Raw genomic sequence first — 16,575 nt, 5'->3', positions numbered from 1 at the left:
CAGGCCTGCTTTTCCCTGCTGGGCTGTGGTCCCCGCTAGCAGGGCTAATGCAGGGAGTGCAGTCCCAGGCTAACGTGCTACATAAGTGCTCTGGCCCCGTTAGCATCCTGCTGTAGTTGCGTACGTGTGGTCACCAGAGGCCCCGGGCGGATGCATTTTTAACCGTGTTTTAATGGAGGAGCCCTGTCGCGGGCTGGGGCCTCTCTCCGTCCCCCTCTGCGTCTCTGCAGCTCAGCCTCAAAAGGGTAAAACAGGGTGAGCCCACTGCTGCAGCGCGTTTGCCCTCTTTAAAGGGCCACCGCTGGCTCTGGAAGCAGATTACAGCTGAGTCACGAGGCTCCTTCCGTCGCCTGTTATCCAGAGCTGCTTTCAACACTCTGCCAGTGGACACTATCAGTACTTCAACAGTATTAAACACTTGGGGATAAAGAGGAAAGACTCTTTATCTTAACATAACTCAATAATGATGAGAACAGGTCATTCAGCCCAGCTTGCCTTTTTTTTACCACTAAAGTGTACCTACTGCATAGCTTGGCAAAAACCTAGATAGTATTTAGCCTGGTCTTGAAAACCTCCAATGTTTTTGCCTCCACTACATGTCCTGGCAAGCTGTTCCACACAGTCACCACTCTCTGTGTGAACATGTTTTTGAGTAAATCTCCCACATATTTTCACTGGGTCACAAGCTGTGGGAATAAAACCTACAGAGGAGAGATAATGGGGCCACTGCCACAATAATTCTGCTATGTGGGGGGAAGTACTAAGAGGGCCAGGTGGGCCCTGAAATGGGGGGGGGGGAGGGAGTAAGTAGGGGCGTGGCAGGGTGCCAGTCTCCACCCTGTCTCAGAACGGGCCAGCAGATGGCAGGGTGAGATGAGGGGGGCAGGAACAACTTCCAGACACCCTGAAATAAAGAACCGGGCATGAAACAACATCAGCGCTGAATTAGTGCCACCAACTGCCCCCGACATGTGGCCCTGATTCACCAGCGGCCTCATTCAGACTCTGCCCCGACGGGCTCTCTCTGCCAGGTGTGTGTCTGCCACGGTCTGCCACACAGGTGTGTGTCTGCCACGGTCTGCCACACAGGTGTGTATGTGGCACGGTCTGCCACACAGGTGTGTGTGCCACGGTCTGCCACACAGGTGTGTGTGTGCCATGGTCTGCCACACAGGTGCGCTGAGCCTTCCACTGTCTTAGGCCAAACAAGTACCCAGAGCACATTTTAACATGGTTCACACACTGCAAAGGCCTCATTTTAAACAATTTTGTAGAATTAATTTAAATTATAAATTATAACATGCTCACATGAAGCGCACACTATAACACAGAAATACTGTTAAACCTGTTTACGGTGTAAGATTAGAAATATATGAATACCATGCTCTTATCTGAACATTCTACTGCTAATGTAACAATCACTGCTGGTACTTGAAAACAATGTTCTAAAAGACAAACTTGAACATTTGAAAAAAGTCGAAAAAAACAATTCTTCAAATGGGTTAAATTAGACACAGGATCACGTCTTCATCCGGTTTTTAAATAGTAAGGTGTGGAAATGTCAGTTTCAAATAAAGAAACAGGGAGAATAAATTCACATAATTTGCATAAAAAGCCAAAGATAGCAGGTCTTTGAAATGAAGTGCATTGTTCACAGCCAGCATAGAACAGAAAGTAATGACAGTTCTTATGAGATTGCGGTTGTGATAATTTAATAATAACAATATGCTCACCGTGTTTGTAGCCTATTTTAAAAGTAAAACCACCATGATTTAAGTATATGTTCCTGTCAGTGAAGGATTCAGATTCTCACACTTGCTGAATTGTTGAGTTCAGTCTCTGTTCTGTATGCTTCTCTACACACTGGTCTTTCTCAGAGGTTACACATTACATTATTGGCATTTGGCAGATGCTCTCATCCAGAGCGACATACAGTTGATTAGACTAAGCAGGATGCAATCCTCCCCTGGAACAATGCAGGGTTAAGGGCCTTTCTCAAGGGCCCAACGGCTGTGCGGATCTTATTGTGGCTACACCAGGATTAGAACCACCGACCTTGCGTGTCCCAGTCATTTACCTTAACCACTACGCTACAGGCCGCCCCACACTATACATCCAGGCTGGTCAGCACACAGCAGAACGTGGTAGGCAAGTAGAACACATCTGATACAGCAGTGAACATGATCAGGCGAAAGTGTCTTCAGGCACATGAACACTGTACGTCTTTATCTTGAGATTAGACCCTGTGTCTGTCTTCTGCTGAGTGACTCACTGTAGCTTGTGCGAGGGGGGCGGCCTGTAGCGTAGTGGCCCTTGAGCAAGGCCCTTAACCCTGCATTGCTCCAGGGGAGGATTGTCTCCTGCTTAGTCTAACTGTATGTCGCTCTGGATAAGAGCGTCTGCCAAATGCCAATAATGTAATGTCATGGAAGACTGGTCCTGAAGAGGGGCTCTCTCTCCATTTCTGTCTTTCTCTCACTTTTACACTCTTTTCTTTTTTTTCTCATTATCTCTGTCTCTCGCTCTCTCTCTATCTTTCCTACTCTTTCGCTCTGCATTGTCAATCTGCTTTACTGTCTGTGCAGTAATTAAGGCATCTTGATAATCTGATGAATGAGCGGAGGAGCGAGATTAAGACTAAAATGAAATCAGGATTATCTCCTGACTGACTGTCCAAGGGTTGCCATTTGAAAGTGTTTTGTGTTCTTATCAAATCAGCCTATTTCAAGACCACTTCTCACATTTCACTCACATTAAGCAGTTCTAGTGGCTGCTTACTGCGCTGATGAAGGCTCATCGTTTTCCAGCCAGAAACTGTTCAGGTCACATTCGGATAGTGCATGGAATTTGCCTAAGGCATAACATCTCAACATATTTACATATAGCTTACATATTTGCAGATTTGCATGCATGTGCCTAGCTTCCTGTACATATATGTGTGTCTAGAACTGTGCATACCAACTGCTTCCCTCAATATTTGAACACAGTTCTTGTTGTGTTGAACTGTGGGGAGTAGGAAAAAACCTAGCAATACTAGGTTTGTATCCATCATCCAAAGTTTAGGAATCAAACTGCTTCTTCAATCCATAGCATTTTGCCATCAGTTTAAAAGTATAAATGTTGGATAGTGGCTTTGACAATATGCAGTATGTCTACACCAGATTTGATATGCTACTTTATGAACTGCTGGCACAAAGTGTGGACGCTTTTATTCTTGGTCTTCTTCCAGGGTGGTTCATTTTGACAGAAGGTGGCCAGTCCTGGGGAGAGAAGGAGAAAGCGGGGCTGTTTGGTTGTCTCACTAACACGGTGACTAGCACGCTGTCACATAGATTGCAGAGAGAGGGAGCAGCTGGATTAGTCAATAATGGGTTTAACATTGGGCAGGGCACAGGTCAGCTGGAGTGAGAGGCTGGGACTCTCCGCACACACTCCACACACACGTCCACAAAGCGGTGTGTTGCCTCGGCAGCCGCTGCCTACATCTGAAGATCACCCCCCGAGACTTTTATGACTGTGTGTGTGTGTGTGTGTGTGTGTGTGTACGGGCACACACGCATTCGGACCCCCTTCCGGAACAAAAGGAGATTTGTCCCATTCAGAGAAGCACTATATCACACCAGGTCCATTGTCAAGACTTCAAACAGTTTGCCTGGACAGATGAAGTGGAGACCATATCCAACATCATCACATAAGGCCCCCTCCCTTTGGCTCTCTGTATAAACACAGCCCCCACCTGGTCCCTCAGGAAAGTTTTTCTCTTGGCACAACAATGTTTTGGATCGGTATTATTGCTAAACTTTGTTCGTTGTTGAGGCAGCAGGTTTTGGTGTAAGGCAGATCAGGTGCATAAACGCAAGTAAAAAAATGACAATAGCATTATTACCCATATCAAGGAAATCCTAAAAAGTTGCCTATGTGTTCATCAAAACATTCAACATGATGGTATAATTAATTTTATCTTATCTGTGGGGGATGTCTGAAGAAACAAAATTATTAAATCAAGTTCGTTTCCCTTTGCGATTGCTATGAGCTATTACACGACTTCGTCCCGTCAGTTGTCAGGGAGCATGTGTGTTCTCACAATGAGCGCCCACCCCCGGCTATGGATGCGCCGGCTGCCTCCGTCAAATTGAATCACGCCGACGTTAAGAGTTACTGCGTCCGCAAGGGCATGAATCTCCGCTGTTTTATGCAACATGAGTCCGGCGTGATTTATCACCAGAAATACCTCCACAGTCTGTCGCGGCTCCTTTCTGTCCTTTCTCCCGGGCGCCTGGCCGTTTCTCAAGGCCGATTGTGAGGTGGCCCCGGCTGTCTAGTTCTGCCCCGTCTCGCGGGACATCTGCCACTCTTCCTGGCCCTTTATTTTGTTCTGGTGCTTATTGTTGCACCCCGGGGATTTCTCCCTGCCATTCCCCCACGGAGAGCAGTGGCATGTTTAGTGTTTCTTTGCATATGTTTTGTTTTGTTTTGTTTTGTTTTAATTTAGTTTGGAGAAAAAAACGAATAGTTATTTTCTATTATTCTGAATGGGGAGAATGCCGAGCATTAGGCTATATAATTGAATCGGCTCCCGTCTCTGTTTTAAGGGCATGAATGTTAGATTTTCAATAACTTACTACAAATGTAGATGTACAGGCCTACTCTCAGTGAATTTACCATGTAAGTAGGCTCGATGGGTTCCAAAATTGATTAGAGATCATACTTATGTTTGATAAATAACTGCGCTTTCAAGTAAAAGCGTATATGGCAGGCGTAGGGTATGACAGCATTTAAATGTGTAACCTTCAGAAAATGGGATTGTGGTGGTTTCTTCTGCCTGCATTAATTTGAATGCCTAGTGCATTTCCCTGACACTGTAAGAAAATACATTTGTAACTAGCCGAAACCAGACCATGTTTGAAGTTCCAAAGGCGAATAAATGTCGGCTATAGTTCACTTTTATCTCGAATCGCTGACATAGTTGATCTGGTTTCACGTCTTTTCTACATTAAATGTGGAATCGTCTTTTATGATGCGTGCAGGGACAACTGTATAGAAAAGGTGAGATCGTTAAAGCGGCTTTTGAAATTAATTGCCTACACTTGCAGCTATTGTTAATGTTGGTTGTGGTGAAATGAGAAAGATACGGCGTGTTTGTATTTTCGGTTTTGCGTGAATAAAAGGACAAGTGAAGGGAGGAGATATTCGGGATGGGCATGATGCTTGCTTGATTGAGCAAGAATGGCGTTAAGGACTGGTAGCCAGATGGACTTCGGTTATCCCGAAAGTGAGTTATTCCCGCTGTGAGCAGAATGGAGCCTGCTTCTGGAGGGCACAGGAGTGTGACAGAGAAAAGGGGGCGGGGGTGGGGATCGTAAACCTAAACCAGCGGAGGGCGTCTCGTGGCAGTGAAATTGTTCTGCAGTTGGGGCTCGGAGGGGTCAGGGGAGCACTCGAGGGGCGAAGCCTATAGCGCTGCATAGCGGTACTTAAAATGACAGCTGTATGTTAATGAGCTTTATTCTAAAGCCCCTCTTCTGCGCGTCAACCACAGCGCAGAGTAGCCGATGCAAGCAGGTGGCCGTTGTGCACACGGAGCAGCGCACGCCTGCGCGAACATTGCTCTTCTGCAGAGTCGCGGAGTGGTCACACTTCACGTGAGCTCGGTCGCTCTGTCGTCTCCTGCTCAGAGGGAACTAGATATGATAGCGGTCTGAGAAAGTTGGAGATAGTTGTGTGTCTGTTAGCTGTATCTTGTTGTTAGTTTCGAGGACTTCTAATGCGTTTGGATACCAAGCTATTAAAAATGAAGATTTTTGGAAGATTGGATTACACACTGGTGGGTTTCCATTTGATACAGCAAATACTGAACGCAATTTAAAATTAGTTCTGGATATTTATAATCGTATGTTACTTATGTTTTTGACTAAAGTTATGTGCCACTGCCTATTAACTACATATAAGCGAGCACAGTTTTATAGTAACAGTTTTTTATTTTATTCCTATGTAATCAATGCTGTTGTTCTGGAGAATAGGTGATACAGCTAATACAAACATATTAGGTTGAAAAGCTGACATATCTGAAGTCGTTTTTGTTTGGGGGGTGGGAGGGGAGAGTCTGTTTCTCTGTGTCTGTTTGTACAGATAGTTTGAAGTACACAGATAACTGATATTACGGACTGATATGATACTTATGGAACTGATTTTTTTGGGATTTGAAAAGTGATATTTTGACACTTGAAACACTATCCAGCAGGGATAACTCCACTTGGTCCTGTGAAATGCTAGCCAGAGCTGAAACTCTTTTTTGCATTTACCCAACTGAAATGCAAGTATGCTCATGTATGCAGTACAGTGGAGGCCGATAGGAACTAATGGGAATGGAGTACCATGCTGTGAGTGCATATATGCCTGTGTGTGTGTGTGTGTGTGTGTGTGTGTGTGTGTGTGTGTGTGTGTGTGTGTGTGTGTGAGTGCATGTGCATGTGCCTGTGAGCACACACATTAGCATATGTCTATTGCCTGGATTGAGGATATTCCGGTGTGAGTGAATATTTGATCGAGATGTTGAGTACTGAAAGACAGAAACCTGCTGGGAAATCCAGTTATTATGGGTTCTGTGTTTAGCCCAAACAAAGAAGGAATCACCTTTTCACTTGAAGTCAACAGAATTTTCCTTGGGAAAACGCAATTATTTTTCTTGGTACAGTGTGAATACATCTAGTGATTTTCACTGCTTTGTTTACTCAGGTAATTAGTCCAGTTGAACTGGAGTAGCCTATTCTTTCTTTATGCAGTAATTGTCTCCCTGTGCCCAAAGACAAATTACGAGTTCAGAATAGATTTTCCTCAGAAAGTCAATTAAGACTGACATTCTGCTCCAAGAGCTTGATAATACTGTAGTCTGTAAGTACAGTACATTTGTGGCATCCAGTAGTTTTGCTTGAAACCGTACCGCAATAAAGCAACAAGTGCCATCCCTTTAATTAGCAACATAATCATGTCCTTTAAAATCAGTCTGTTACTTCTGCTTCTTGTTTATTTTGATGATTCCCAGTTTTTAAACTCTGTCCCTGTAGGCAGCCAGGTATCTAAATAGCGGAGGGGCAATTACGTTACGTTAAGAGTGCTGGCTCGTTGCCCTTTTTACAGAATCATTTTCAAACCCACAGCAACTGAGGGAGAGGTCCTTCATTTGTCTACGTCTGTGACTGATGTCAGTGGCCCAGAAATGGTCCCCATTCACTGTTGGACACGGCATCAACAATCGGCATCATCAGTGTTCTTATAATAGACTAGTACGCAGTATGGATCTGTGAGTCACATGATATCAGTTCTGTTGCAAGTCACGGATCAATATGATGTCTCATTCCCGTTGGGTTTAAGGACACAGGAATGCAAGATCTGGACTGATGACAGAATTCAGGGCAGTGAGCCATGTTTGAGATTCCAGCTGTTTTATTTGGGGCAGTAGTGAGCACAGGCAGAGGGGTGGTGGTGTGGCGGGGGGTTATCTGTAGACTTTAACCCCAACTTAGAAACCTTGAAACTCGTTACACAGACAGTGAAAATGGTTTCAGCCGGGGACGATGTCGAAACCACTTGCGTCATGCGAGGACATAAAATGGTGTTGCCACTATTCCAGAGTACACATTGTTTTATACTGCATCCATTTTTTATAGTGAAAAAAAAGTCTGGGGGAAAAAAAAGACCTTTTGTGTGTTCATCATTTCATTAGACGTTCCATTTCATACCTATTCTTTTTCATTTTGGATTTGATTCTGGATTTTCCATCCTGTGGCCTGAGGAAACATATTTTTGCTGTTTATATTTCCTACTGAAAGTGTGGCTGGGTGGTGCGATTAATGCGTTAATGCTGTTAATGGACCAGTACTGGAAGCGGTGTTGTCATAGATGCTCCTTCCAGAACATTTAGTACTGCTTCTCACAGAATGCGCTGGTGACCTGGTTAACTGACTGCAGACGTCATCAGAAGTGTTAAACTGGGAAAGCAGAGGAAAGGTTGAGTTAATGTTACCCTCAATGTCAGAGTAATTGCACTTCTGCCTTAAGAACCGGCCTATCTTTCTGCCCATCGTGCGTCACAAAATGGCCTGTTTGTAATGCACGTCCACCTACATCTCACTGTGGTCTCGTTAAATTGGCTGCCCTCGCTGGAGCACAAGGGGATGCGTGTGGGCAGGGCAACTTTTACAGTGTCACTGAGGGTATAAACCTACTCATTTAACAGGAGGAGACGACCAAACTCCCTTCCTACACACTGACTATAATTAAACGTGTGCCTTCTGGGAGAGAGCCAGAATGGCACAGACACCCTCCAGGTCACAGTCACACATACACTCACTGAGCACTTTATTAGGTAGACCTGTACACCAGCTTGTTAATGCAGCCAATCATGCGGTATTAACTACATGCATAAAAGCATGCAGACATGGTCAAGAGGTTCAGCTGTTTTAAATAAATATAATAAATATCTGAATACCTGTAGCGTAGTGGTTAAGGTACATGACTGGGACAGGCAAGGTCAGTGGTTCGATCCCCGTTGTAGCCACACTAAGATCCGCTAAGAGCTTCTGACAAATGCCATGAATGTAATGTAATATATAACTGTACCAACTGCAGGGTCACTCTCCGTCTTCTGATGCCCACTCGGTACACGATACATGTATAGTTGTCCACCCTTCATCTTGGTTCCCAGAGATTTGTAATGAGTAAAATCCGATCACTCCACATTTTGGCACACACCAACATGCCTTTTTTGAGAACAATTACAATCTCGCTGTATGGATTATGCTTTCAACTTAAGAACAGTTGTTTACCTTTGTAAACATTATAACTTGTGGTAATGTGCATTTAATAGATTGTTGCTGGCCTCTAGTGTCCACTATAGTAAAATATAATCATTTTGGCAGAATAGCTTACTCAAATTTGTATATTTTTATTTTAGCATAGTTTGACACCAAGGGTCCTTCCCTGCACTGTACAGATGTTATTGTTGTTCTGACATATTGCCATGAACTGATTAATTCAGCAGACTATTGCAGTGTATTGAGCTGTACAGTAGTATTTTACTGTAGGATTTGAGAGGACAGAACAGGGGATAATAGGTGTGGGTCTCTCTGTGGCAGGACTTCTCCTATGACGACTCTAAAGTGGAGTTCAACGTGGACGCCCCAGACGGAGTGGTGATGGAGGGGTACCTGTTCAAAAGGGCCAGCAACGCCTTCAAAACGTGGAATAGGTGAGCACGCAGCGTCCCTGACACCACAACACAATGTCCTATCGCTGTACATACTGCCACTGTCTACACCAGTCATCTTCATTCCTGGTCCTGGAGAACAGCAGGGTGTCCTGGTTTTTGTTGATACTCAGCACTGGATTGATCAGTTAAAGCAGTTGTTACGCAGTTAACTCACCTCACCTTAAGGTGGAAACAAAAACCAGCAGAGCGTGTGGCTCTCCAGGACCAGGAATGGCATTCTCTGGTCGACACAGTAGCTAGAAGTTTTTAGTTCATTTAAAATGCCACAATGACAGAAAGTATTTTCCCATCAATAAACTGCAAAACACAAAAGCCTTTTGAGGAATTTGCTGGAGCATGATTTCACCTTGAGACAAGGACCAACCTTGTTTTGGTAAGGTAGGCAAAGGATAAATTACCTCAAGGTGAGAGCTTGGCTTGCTTTCTTTATCCACTGACAGTGCAGTCGCTTAGATGGGATACTAAACCTTACTATGCTCTCTGGACATTAAATAATTAAAACTTTATTAGCAAGTGTGATTAACATTGATGTGGGTGTTTTATATTCAGACAGTTTTCACAAGGTCTGAAAATAACCTTGTATTTTATTAGCCTTTTTGCAGTACTAATCAAATGTATTTTGCTTCAAACTTGGACAATATGTGTGGATTCAATAGTTAGATCCATACTGTCTGCGCATATAGAACACCCATTGAAGTGTCAGTCTGTTTCCCCATTGACAGTCCTGACACATCTGTTAAATTGATTCTGTCTAGTAAATCTGTTCAATTCCATCATCCAGTTCTCTCCATTGCAGTCTAATAAAAACACTGCTTGATGTGTGGTCACCCCCACGTTTGAACAAATTCCCATATCTGTGTTCTGGGTCTGCAGGGTAAAGGAATTTTGACAGATGGGTTTTTTTAATTGCAAAAGCTACGACAGTGATATAGTTACAATACATCTAAAGCCTCTTGTTTTTCTGGCCATTTCAGGCGGTGGTTCTCAATACAGAACAGTCAACTGGTGTATCAGAAGAAGCTAAAGGTTGGTCTCAACTGGTGACCGTGGTGTTTGTATCCTGGTAAAGGGGAGGGTTACTATGAGATAATCCTGCTCTTCTGTCTGGGGAAAATACACAGAATGGGGTTGAGTTTTGGGAAGGACAGTATGGTTGATGGTTATTGAATGCTAACATGGCTAACTGGGGTCTTCTGGAGTCCTCAGATTTAATCCAAGCCAGTGCCTGATTGAGAAGGAGAACATAGAGCACGTCCAAATCAGCACACTTGCCTACTATTGAGTTGTATTGAGATGTATGTTACTTGTATGCAACTCGTATACTCAAAAGTAGGCAGGTGTGCTGATTCGGACATGGCTGTGGAGTTTGTGGAAGTGTGGTGAGGGTGAAATGGGGGCGCAGACTAAGCCTGAGTGTCTCTGTTAGGATGCCCTGACGGTGGTGGTGGAGGACCTGAGACTCTGTTCAGTCAAACCCTGCGAGGACATCGAGAGGAGGTTCTGCTTCGAAGTCGTCTCTCCCACAAAGTAAATGTCATTCCGTAAACCTACCGTTGCATACCAAACATGTTTTACACTGTTACAGGGTCATTTCGGGTCTGTGTTTTCCAAATGTGTGGCTAACAGCCATTTTAGGCTGCTGTGTTAAAAGGACGTTGGTACTAAGCGGGCTAATACAGTTTAGCCAACTCAAATAGCATTTTTTAGTCATAATGTATGGTGTGCCACCTTAATTAATCCAGTAAAGAGGCCCTGCAGAATTAGTGAGAATTATGTTCAGATAATTAATGTAGTTTGAGACAGAGGTATGTCAGTGTAGCCTCTCAGCAATATCTATCTGTAACTCTTTTGATAGCAGCTCATTCACATTTTCATCAAACAACAAAGAACCCCTGCGGTGCTTTACGATAAAGGTAGCCTGGATCTGTTGGGGGTGTGTGTGTGTGTGTGTGTCTGTGTGTGTGTGTGTCTGTGTGCCTGTGTGTGTCTGTGTGTGTGTGTGTCTGTGCTTGTGTGTGTGTGTGTCTGTGCTCTGATTGGTCCTGTCCCCTCAGGAGCTGCATGCTGCAGGCGGAGTCAGAGAAGCTGAGGCAGTCCTGGATCCAGGCTGTGCAGGCCAGCATCGCCTCGGCCTACAGAGAGATCCCCGATAACTACTACATAGAGGTCAGTCCTGGGGCCTATATCCCTCCTGATAACTACTACATAGAGGTCAGTCCTGGGGCCTATATCCCTCCTGATAACTACTACATAGAGGTCAGTCCTGGGGCCTATATCCCTCCTGATAACTACTACATAGAGGTCAGTCCTGGAGCCTATATCCCTCCTGATAACTACTACAAATAGGTCAGTCCTGTGGCCTACGTCCCACTGACACCTTGAGTGGCTCTTAAGACTAATTAATATTTTGTTGCACGACACATTTCATAATGTAATTACATATTTTCAGATGAAAAATGTGTTGCTCAAGACTTTCTCGATGACAGGCACATTATCACGTTGTGGGCACTGTCCTATTTTGCTGTGCAGTGTTATTGGACAGCCAGGGAATTGGCGAAATGTGTTGTCTCATCACCACAGAGACAACAGAACCTTTCCAACCGGCATTCACCAGAGTATAAGTGCCAAAGTGACAAAGTGTAGAGTATAAATGTGCCTTAACAGTCCTACAGTTTTTACAGTAGGATCTCCTGCAAATAGAAAGTTCATCTCTCCTCTAAGTGCAGTTATTGCCCCCAGCGCTCCCCCTGACCGCGGTGGCTATGTGAATCTGGTGAAAAAGCTGGGGGTTAATGTGCAGGAATGGCCCCTGTAACGCTGACTGTACCCCCCTCAGCGCTTGGACCGCACCGCCTCGCCCTCCACCAGCAGCATCGACTCGGCCAGCGAGCCTCGGGAGCGGGGCGTTCGGGGGGAGACGCTGGTGCAGCGCGCCCAGGCCGTCCCGGGGAACGAGCAGTGCTGCGACTGCGGCCAGCCTGACCCCCGCTGGGCCAGCATCAACCTGGGCATCCTGCTGTGCATCGAGTGCTCCGGCATACACAGGTACCCTGACACACACACACTGTTACACACACACAATATCACCCTGACACACACACACACTGTTACACACACAAAATATCACCCTGACACACACACACACTGTTACACACACACAATATCACCCTGACACACACACACACTGCTACACACACACAATATCACCCTGACACACACACAATATCACCCTGACACACATACACACTGTGACACACACACAATATCACCCTGACACACACACACACACTGTTACACACACACAATATCACCCTGACACACACACACACTGCTACACACACACAATATCACCCTGACACACACACACACTGTTAAACACACACAATATCACCCTGACACACATACACACTGTTACACACACACAATATCAACCTGACACACACACACTGTTACACACACAAAATATCACCCTGACACACACACACACTGTTACACACACACAATATCACCCTGACACACACACACACTGTTACACACACACAATATCACCCTGACACACACACACACTGTTACACACACACAATATCACCCTGACACACACACACACTGCTACACACACAATATCACCCTGACACACACACACACTGTTACACACACACAATATCACCCTGACACACACACACACACTGCTACACACACACAATATCACCCTGACACACACACACACTGTTACACACACACAATATCACCCTGACACACACACTGTTACACACACACAATATCACCCTGATACACGCACACACACAATATCACCCTGATACACACACACACACAATATCACCCTGATACACACACACACACACATAATATCATCCTGCTGTGCATCGAGTGCTCCGGCATACACAGGTACCCCGACACACACCCATCTGTTCTAATATGCTCAGGCTCAGGCTAGCAGCCCTCAGAGATGTCGTTTGAGAGCGACCCTGATGATTTCCTCAGCATACAGGGTAATAAGCAAGGCTCTGATTGGCAGCTGGCGGCCAGGAGACCTCTGACCTTTTAGCAGCCTTTTAGTCTTGCTCCGTGAAGCTTGAGCTATGCCACTTCAGCCCTCCGCCAGATTACTGGAGATCCGCTAATCGGCTTTCTGGTCACACTCTCTTCTTCCCCCCTCGCCCTTCGCTCTCCTGAGACAGGGGCAGCTGGGCTATCGGGCTGGGGGGTCAGTAATGGGGAGAGAATGGGAATTCACTGTGTGAATCCTACTTTCTATTCCTTTACATGGTCATTTAGAATATTATGATTATGAGCGCGGTTACACTTAGCTGGACATGCTTCTGTTACCACCTGCGCTTTGGACCCTACTTTCCACTTCCAAAAACAGAATATCAGTGATTTTTTGGCAACAGGGCTATTGGGCTACATAGAGGGTCAGTGATGACAGGGAAGAGAGTGTGGACCCTGCATGCTTTGTCCTTTCTATGGTCCCATGAGATATTTGCAACTTTCTATTTCCAAAAAGAGATCAATTATTTGGTAATCCCCACCTTAAGCCTGGGCGATGAGTTAAAAATTCATGGTGTAATTAGATTGCACTGCTTGGTCGGAGGTATGCCGGTCAGAGCTGGTGGTTTGTAGCCATTTTGGATTAGGAGCCGTGGCGGTGATTGGTTGTCTTTGTGGAGGAATAATGGGCTCTGGAAGTTTCTGGAAGAAGTCAGTGTCACCTCCAGAGGGGGCGGTGTAGTGGCAGCCGAAGATGAAGCTCTCTCTCTCCCTCTGTCTACCTATCATTCTCTCTCTCTCTCTTTCTCTCTCTGTCTCTATCTATCATTTTCTGTCTCTCTCCCTGCTTTATTTTCACTGCTACCATTAATCCTCTCGGAGATGAGGAAAGGTCCATTTTAAGTTAATCAAATAACTCAAGGAGGATTAAACCAAGGCTCTGTCCTTCTCGATGATGTCCGTTCACAGGCTGTGCAAACAGGCTGATGATGAAAGGTAAACAGTTGAGCCACGGAGCCTCGCTTAGCATCACTCAGGGTTGCTGAGAGAACAGAAACCACTCTCATTTTTCAGAGTTCACTGAAGTTTTCTTTGAGGAAATTGTTTTTTCCTCGGTTGTAAAAATGGCCGTCGTCGTGTCTTATTTATGTGATTAACACAGGTTATGTAATCCTCGGTGGTTTGGGCTGAGAGGGAGGCAGTCAGGCGGCACTGAAACACAGGCTCTTAGATCTGTGTGGGCCGGGAGGGGGGGAGGAGAGGAGAAGAGAGGAGAAGAGAGGAGAGGGAGAGAGAGGACAGGAGAGGACTGAGAATGAGAGGATGGGGGGTTAGCATGGGGGGATGAGAACAGAGCAGGAACTCATTCTAACTGCTGCTCTGTCACTTCCAGAACAGGGGGGGCAGTCAGGGGGACTTTGGAGGGCTGTTGGAGCGTAGCAGCATTCCAGTGCGGTTCAATCTGGAGGAACATAGTCGGTTGTGGCCATGAAACATTCCAGTTGTCCTAAAAACACCTTTTCATTCAGAACAGAGGAACATACTTAAAACCACTCAACACTGTACAAAACAGAAATATCTACTCTCAGATGTAATGTAAAATGTGTATTTAAATGTGTACTTCTTCATGCAGGAGTCTGGGGGTTCAGTGCTCAAAGGTTCGCTCCCTGACTCTCGACTCATGGGAACCAGAGCTGCTGAAGGTAAATCTCCTTTTCCCTCCTTTCATTTTAATCACCCAATGGGTAAAATGCCCTTTTTAGAGTAACAGCAAATATGTTTTGGCTGAAAATCAATAACTGCATACAGCCAGCTGTCTCATTTGTATTGCTGGCTTGAGAAGATGTCTCATTTGTATTGGTAGCTTGAGATTTGTGCACCGTTATTTTATTGATTGATTTTATTTCTCTCTGCAGCTGATGTGTGAGCTGGGCAATCGCACCGTCAATCAGATCTACGAGGGCACCCACGAGGAGCAGGGCCTGAAGAAACCAGGGCCGGCCAGTTCAAGGTGAGCAGGCCAGACGCCCCCACGACTTCAGTTCAAGTCACTGTATTGTCCCTCCAGGGATAATTAGGTTGCAACCAGGTTTAAAAAAACACCATAAAACCCTAAAAGTAGAATATAATTCACAGACCAACGGCGACAGACAAAACAAGTACGAGATCAGATACAATGCAATGGGGCATAAAAGCTAGGAAACCTCAGTGCAGGGCTTACTTGTGCAAATTGAGCTGACTGATTACTGTGCTAACAAAGGACAGTTTGAGGAGCGTCTGTGTGCCTGGTTGGGTTTGTTGATGGCCCTCTCCCCTGCAGGCAGGAGAAGGAGGCCTGGATCAAGGCCAAGTATGTGGAGAAGAAGTTCCTGAAGAAGATGGCAGGCAGCGAGGCGCTGGTGGACGCGGAGAGGAAATCCCGCCGCTGGAGCCAGAAGAAGTGCCAGAGGCACAGCAGCTCCGTCAGAGCGCTGAAGTCCCGCCGCAAATACCGCCGCGAGCTGGGCAGCGTCGGCCCCGGCAACCTGGCGTCAGGTAGCCTAGCAACCGCGCCGCACACTCACTCAGCACAGAGCAGTGCAGCACGGTGGAGAGGACCCGGAACGTTGTGGGTTTGAATCCCAGCTGGGGTGTTGAGCTTTAGTAAAGTACTGAATCACTGAATCACTCTTGTAAAAAAATATCCACCTGTGTAAGTGAATTGTATGTAAATATGTCATCTTTGTAAGTTGATCATATAAATATGTAATGCTTGTAAGCGTATACGCTGCTAAATGCCAAAATGTCATGTGTTTCTTGTGGACCTGGGTCAAATACGAACGTTTTTAATTCAGATACTTTTCTCCACTTAACTGAGCTTGTGTGGTGTGTTGGAACCTATGAAATGATCTCAAAAAGGGCAAGCCCTGCCTTCTGATCTGCTTGGTTGGCTCAGTTGCACCAGACAAGATCAATCGAGCACAGAAAATTATTGAATCCAAAACAATTGACGTATTTGACCAAGTTGTGGTTTCTAGGCATTGTGTGTGTCTCTCCTCATTCCTGTCTCTCCCCCCAGCAGCTGCGGCCCAGTTCCGCAGGGACTCTCTGTTCTGTCCTGATGAGCTGGACTCCCTCTTCTCCTACTTCGACACTGGCTCCGGGCCCCGCAGTAAGTGGGACGGCCTCTCGCTGGCCACACCCTCCAGGAAACAGGAAATAGGATGGTAGCTCCGGGCTTATGGGAGTAGAGTGGGGGTGTAAAGGAGCTACAGTAATTTCTAATAGGTTATGTGTAGGTGTGGCTGTGGCAGGGTTTG

General features: G+C 45.6%; 1 protein-coding gene across 1 annotated transcript in view; it reads left to right on the top strand.

Moving 5' to 3' along the window:
• Positions 1 to 16,575, top strand: part of LOC133109333 (arf-GAP with coiled-coil, ANK repeat and PH domain-containing protein 3-like) — a 94,663-nt gene that overhangs the window by 67,317 nt on the left and 10,771 nt on the right. Inside the window, exons 11-19 of the mRNA XM_061218618.1 lie at positions 9,135 to 9,247; positions 10,243 to 10,294; positions 10,695 to 10,795; positions 11,323 to 11,434; positions 12,105 to 12,313; positions 14,910 to 14,979; positions 15,193 to 15,287; positions 15,597 to 15,811; positions 16,338 to 16,427. Of these exons, the coding sequence (XP_061074602.1) occupies positions 9,135 to 9,247; positions 10,243 to 10,294; positions 10,695 to 10,795; positions 11,323 to 11,434; positions 12,105 to 12,313; positions 14,910 to 14,979; positions 15,193 to 15,287; positions 15,597 to 15,811; positions 16,338 to 16,427 (1,057 nt within the window). The remainder of the gene's footprint in view (positions 1 to 9,134; positions 9,248 to 10,242; positions 10,295 to 10,694; positions 10,796 to 11,322; positions 11,435 to 12,104; positions 12,314 to 14,909; positions 14,980 to 15,192; positions 15,288 to 15,596; positions 15,812 to 16,337; positions 16,428 to 16,575) is intronic.

The sequence above is a fragment of the Conger conger genome, chromosome 14 (genome assembly GCF_963514075.1).
Source record: "Conger conger chromosome 14, fConCon1.1, whole genome shotgun sequence".
NCBI classification, from domain to species: domain Eukaryota; kingdom Metazoa; phylum Chordata; class Actinopteri; order Anguilliformes; family Congridae; genus Conger; species Conger conger.
Note: the sequence above shows the minus strand (reverse complement) of the source record. Positions and strands in the feature narration are given on the sequence as shown.